We start from the raw sequence: 6,548 nt of genomic DNA, 5'->3' as shown, positions 1-6,548 counted from the left end.
CAAAGGCCACCTGGTACTTATATTTTAATCTCACATTACAAATAAACAACAAAACGTAAGAATAAAATATATTTAAACATAAATTACATTTTATATTTTATAGTTTTTAAAAAAACTTTGGGATATCTGCCATATTTATTTCATCTTCATTTTAAAATGTATATTATATTTTATTATATACTTTTTTATATTTTTTAAGAATTTTAAAAAGCATTTTTATTAAAAAATAACAATAGTTATTGTGTCCAGATAGGGTGATTTGTACTGTTGAGACATGTGCTACTTGTAATTAATGAATCAGTGTTGTTATTAAACTAAAAGTTTGTTTGAACTAAAACAAAGTAAAAAAAATTAAAAATGTATTCAGTAATTGAAATAAATAATTGAAATAAATATTAGATGAAATAGAAATATTGCCATGGCAGCTATGATTACTAGAACTAAAAAATTACTAATTAAATGAAATAAAAATATGTAAAAAATATGTAATAAAAAAGATTACTAAAACTAACATTAAAATAAAAAATACATTTAACTAACATTAAAATAAAAGCTAATTAAAATACTAAAATAAAATACTATAACTGCATATAAAGAATACTAAAATAACAATGCAATGAATGTCACAATGCAAAAAAAATCGTAGACATAATATATAAATATATAATATGATTTTATAATAAAACAAAGTAAATATAAAATAATATATTCCAAAAAAATACAAATTTAAATGAATAATTTCCTAAATTTCTTTTAATTTTAGGGAAAAACATGAAATAAAAAGCAATTTTGTCTAAACTCTTTTACCATGAAACTAATGTGACAAAAAAGGCCCCAATCGTTCTTAAGTTTCCTAGAAATCTGTAAACCTCTTTCCCATTAAAAAAACTTGCCTGACTGGAAAACTAGGAAATGACGTCAGCATGAGGAGAGAGGGCTCTAATTAGAGCTGAACAGAATACTAGTGTGGTGGTCCGTGAGAGATTTGTCTGGTTAGCTGTGACCTTTGAGCTCTGCTGCTCAAGCACTGCAGCGCGGGCCGCTTAGTCACGCTCCGCCTCCTCTCAGCTGGTCTCCACGGCAACACGGAAACCCGAAACTGCCTGGCTCCGTGTGAGAGGAGTCAGGCCGCTGGGCCAAGGAGCCAGTCAGGTCTCGCCACATCCTGAGAACAAGACCCCTCGACTGCCCCGCTCACAACCCTTCATTACACAACCACAGGAGGAGGAGAGAGAGAGAGAGAGAGAGAGAGAAAGGGGCTCTGGATTGCGGATCATTCCTGAAAAAGGGATTTAACGCTGCCCATCCCTCTCTTTTTTTCTAAATCAACCCCCTCTCTCACTTTTTTTATCTATCCTTGAGTGTTTTCCCAGCAGCTCTCTCTCTCTTGCTGAAGACAAGCAGAGAAACAGCAGGATTAGTGTTTGCTTATACAGCAGATAGTCTTCCAGCGGTAATATGATAGTCTTATCACCTGCTGAAGGAAGAAATGTCTTTATCACCTGCTTAAACATTCCCTTTGCTGCTTTGTGCCATGCTTTTTGTGTTAAAGGGATAGTTCATACAAAAATTGCCATCATTTACTCACCCTCATGTTGTTATAAACCTGTATGACTTTCAAAAGAAGATATAGTCCAAAAAACTTTTATTGCGTGGGCAACTAAAACACATTTTCGAAATAACTTCCTTTGCGTTTCGCAGAATATAGAAAGTCTTACAAGTTTGGAATAAATAATGACAGAATTTTCATTTTTGGGTGAACTATCCCTTTAATATTAGGGATTTCAGGGAATTTTTTGCCTTTGAATGTTATTTCCATACATTTTTGGTCAAGATCTTGTATTGACAATGCAAGAGTCCAGCACTCTGTAAAGTCTCCTCCAGCACAACCCAAAAACTTTCACTGAATTTAAAGTCTGGACTCAGAGTCATGTGTGAAAATGATTGTTCATGCTCCCTCCTAACCATTCTTCCACAATCTGAGCCTGATGAATCTTGACATTGTCATCCTGGAATATGGTCATGATGTGTCTTGGACTACATTTCGCAGATGACATGGCCTCTATAAATAATAAAGGGTGGAGATATTTATAAAAAGCTGTTTTCCAACACAGTGCACAGGATGTTTGAATTCTCAAGGTTATGGACCGGGCAAAAGACGCCACAGTGTTAATCTGAAGGACACGCAGTTACAGAGATTCGCTTTAGAAAGCACATTAAAGAACGATAAACAATATAGAACATTAATAATACAGTATAATAAACGTGCATGTTACTTAAGCTGAATAATAACACTATTGTCTTCTGTAGAGCTGCTTACACCTGAACTGAACTTTTTGTCTTTTTAGTTTTTATAATTGATGAACTTTGCAACATTGACAGCTATTGAACTGAACTGAAACCACACTGAACTAAATTGAGCAGAATAATGACACTATTGTCATATGTGGAGCTGCTAGAGATGAAATTAAAGTTGTTTTAATTGATTCATAATTTTACAACTGTTATTTTCCTGTTTATTAATGGGAATCTACTTTGAAACAATCCGTACTTGTATAAAGCGTTATTTAAATAAACGTGACTTGTCTTGATTACTTAATAACATTCTCGAATCTGGTAATGCAAACTAATATTTATCATATCCATAAGTATGTTTGCATAATTCTTATATTTAAATATCCATCTAAATTTGAATAAAAGGCTCTCATCATACTCAAAACAGAGCTGGGCTGCCCATAGGCATGATCTCATAAATATGTTATGATGTGCTATTTCTGGAGGGTGTTATACAGAATTCTCTGCAGAAAAGAGGAAATTAATACTTAATGAGGATTTGATGGTGGGGGGGGTGGGGGGGGGGGGGGGGGGGGGGGGGGTGAATGAGAGGAGAAGTTACCCACCATATCCGGCTGAAGCCTAAAGACCAGCGGTACGGATGACATCAGAGCGCTCAGGGAACTCAGAACGGAGGAACTCCATGACTGACGAACCTCCCGACTGCGAGGAATCCGGTGGAGAGTGAACTGTGAATAAAGGAAAACATGACAAATGTCAGGGTTTTAATGAGAACAAAAGCAGAAAAACATTCTACACCTGACTGAATAAGGGAATATGATTAATATCTATCTATCTGTCTATCTATCTATCTATCTATCTGTCTGTCTGTCTATCTATCTATCTATCTATCTATCTATCTATCTATCTGTCTATCTATATATCTATCTATCTATCTATCTATCTATCTATCTATCTATCGTTTCAAAACCACAGTCAATACATGAAAAGACAAAGGAACTGCTGCCATCTGCTGGTCAAAGTAAGACAAAACCAATGAGATTTTTGAGTTCCAATTGCAGTAGTCGCAATTGCAGGTTATAAAGTTAAATTTGCCTGATATAAATTCGCAATTGCAGGTTATAAAGTCAGAATTGCTTGATATAAAGTCGCAATTGTGTGTTATTAAGTCAAAATTGCGTGATATAAAGTCGCAATTGCGTGTTATAAAATCAGAATTATGAGATATAAACTCGCAATTGCGAGAAATATACTTGAAATTCAGACTTTTTTTCTCAGAATTGCATGTTTATATCTCGCAATTCTGACTTTATAATACGCATTTGGGAGATATACAGTCAGAATTGCATGATATAAAGTCGCAACTCCGTGTTATAAAGTCAGAATTGTGAGATATAAACTATTCTGAGGTAAAAAAAGAAAAAAGTCTGTCTTATAATTGGACTTTATATCTCACAATTCTGAGAAAAGATGTCAGAATTGCGAGATATAAACTCGCAATTATGTGTTATAAAGTCAGAATCGCGTGATATAAAGTCGCAAATTGCGAGAAAAAAGGTCAGAATTCTGACTTTATAACACGCAATTCTGAGAAATAAAGTCATAATTGCGAGATGTAAACTCGCAATTGTGAGATAAAAAGTCGCAATTATCTTTTAAAATGTTTTATTCTGTGGCGGAAACCAGCTTCCGTAGTTTTTGGAGTATAAATATGTGTTCAGTTCAGATCCATCACCTATTTTGGAGTAATGTTGATGCCTTTATTGTCCAAAATGTGTTCTGTGATTTTTCCATATCTCATAGACACATTCTTTTAGGGTTTTATATTAATGACAAGAATCTAATCAAAGTAGGTTTTTTGTATTAACCTCCTTTTATTTATTGGAAAGTTGTATATCCAGAAATGTAAATATACAAAGAGTAAACCACGCTTAGACATCTTCAAACAAGAACTGAAGTTGTACTTAAATATAATCACAACGTCTGTAAACAAGAAAGCTATAAAAGCATCTAGAATTTGTACCATGTTTAATATTCTTTCATAATATGCTTTTAACTTTCTAAATTTTCTCTTTCTAAATCATTTTCAATAGATAAATCAGGCTTCTTTATATCATTTATCTTGTTAACTATTGATCTATAACTTGTTGATTGTCTGAAAGTTTGTCTGTTTTTGTATCTTACATTTGTAAAAAAAAAAATATATATATAGATCCATCACCTGAGAGGCTGAATCACTTTTCTTCCGCTCTGCTTCAAAAGTTCGGATCTTCTCTTCACTCATTTTGTCGGTGTCTGCGATCACATAATGTCGAGGGTTATAAGACTGAGATAAACTCCCCAACAGACGGATGATTTCTGTTGTGTGTCCTCCTAAGCGAGACAGAAAAGAAACATTTAAAGTCAATAACATAATAATAAAGGATTATTGTTGAAATATTGCTAGTTGGCGAATAAAATGCATATCACATACAAATGTAAAAATTAAATCTAAGGATGAATCTATATCTATCCATCTTCTATCTATCTGTCACTATTTCTTTCAGCAACTTTAATCACATTAAAGCTACATTTTAAATAAAATTTTGGTGAAATTAGAGAAATTATGTTTATTCACAGTAAAATTTAAAGAATTGTAAAAAATAAAAATCACACAGGGGTGAGTTTCAAATAAATTATACTATTTCGTTTTGAACTTATTTTCCAATCCCTTTAACTAATAAAAGCCAGTTCCTCAAAGGCATCATCCTGCAGGAAGTGACATCATTTTGGAGGATAACAACAACACAAATGGATTTGATGAATTTTGTTATGTTTTATGGTATTAATTGCTGTGTTATGTTGCTGTCTATACATGTACGCTGCTACGAAACAAATTACCCTCAAAACAATAAAGTTAAGTTAATTGGCTATATATATATATATATATATATATATATATATATAAAAGCGTGTAATATTATAGCATATTTTAGGCTATTGTTTATTATTGTTTATCATAGTTTATTATTACTGTGGTTGGTTAGTATAGTTTATGTTTACGAGGTTGATTCTTACCTGATCCAGCCACCACCAGCACCGACACAGAACCCTTCTGTCCTGGTTTATATTCCGATCCATGTCGCAAAATCCCAAATAATCGTACAATAAACACTGTTATTAATACTACAGCAGTGAGAATGACACCACTCACCACAGCACATAGTAATGCCATCAGTTCCCAAACTAAACGCTATCAGTTACGGTCTCAAAACGTTAGTAGACTCATGTTCGTTAAGAAAGAACGCACATTTATAATTTAAACTACTTTATAAACTAAATCTAAAATAAGTGCTGTAGTTTTGAGAATGGAATGATTTGTACACGTACAGCTGCTACGGAAAGTCATATGGGACAAAAATGACATTAAGTTTTCACTGGAGTTTAGAAACAGCGACGCCTACTGACCACTTTGAAAAACTGGATCAAATGTAGGCTATTAGGCTACGTCAATTTTTTTTTAAGTTTATTATTTAGATTATAAATTATTATTATATATCCTTTTAGTCAAGTAAATATTTTCAGCTTTTATTTTTTAAAGTAATTTCTGCTCAGAGTCAGACCATGGCGACAGACATCCTACCTTGAGGTAAAAAAAAAAAAAAAGGCATTTCCTGATTTCAAACCCTAACATAAACAATACTCTGCTCGGAATCTTTCCGATGAATGTATTTATTTAAGCTTCTCTGAGGTTCTGTGGGAAGTTTTCTGTGTTTGTTGTCTCATGGAAATGGTCCTACAGTGCTAGTTCAAACGCAACATGCCACTTGAATGTCTTGTAAACTGGCATGAAATAAATATTTACTAGTGTGAAATTTTAGACTCATTGTCACAGCTCATGAAACTCCAGGCTATTTGTCATTGTCAGTTTAGTAATGGCTCGTAATTGTAATCAGATGAGACACACTCTCAGTAAAAAACGTTTCAGTCAGCTCAAAGCCAGACCATCCGCAGCTGTAACTGTATGGGATCTATAAAGGGAACGTTGTCAACAATGGCTCTCAAGATGTCTTAAAACATGTTCAGGAATATTTTGTTTTTCAGGTTCAAGTTTGCATGGTTTGTGATGATATGATGGGCTGTGGCTCAGAGGAATAGACTTTTCCTGACCAGGGCTGGATATTAAATCAGCTCTCTCGTCTATCTACTTGTGAATTTATTTATTATATGTTTATCTATTAGTGAATAATGAGAGTTTTGGATCATAATAGTAA

General features: G+C 33.4%; 1 protein-coding gene across 1 annotated transcript in view; it reads right to left on the bottom strand.

Annotated features, from left to right (window-relative positions):
* The window catches only part of alg14 (ALG14 UDP-N-acetylglucosaminyltransferase subunit), a 14,071-nt gene extending 8,388 nt beyond the window's left edge, over nt 1-5,683 (bottom strand). Inside the window, exons 1-3 of the mRNA XM_084399238.1 lie at nt 5,353-5,683; nt 4,517-4,668; nt 2,901-3,023 (exon numbers count right to left, since the gene is read on the bottom strand). Of these exons, the coding sequence (XP_084255364.1) occupies nt 2,901-3,023; nt 4,517-4,668; nt 5,353-5,509 (432 nt within the window). The 5' untranslated portion in view covers nt 5,510-5,683. The remainder of the gene's footprint in view (nt 1-2,900; nt 3,024-4,516; nt 4,669-5,352) is intronic.
* Between the last annotated feature and the right edge of the window lie 865 nt (nt 5,684-6,548).

Source organism: Rutilus rutilus (assembly GCF_951802725.1).
Source record: "Rutilus rutilus genome assembly, chromosome: 24".
Classification (NCBI taxonomy): Eukaryota; Metazoa; Chordata; class Actinopteri; order Cypriniformes; family Leuciscidae; genus Rutilus; species Rutilus rutilus.
This window is presented reverse-complemented; position numbering and strand designations above follow the sequence as displayed.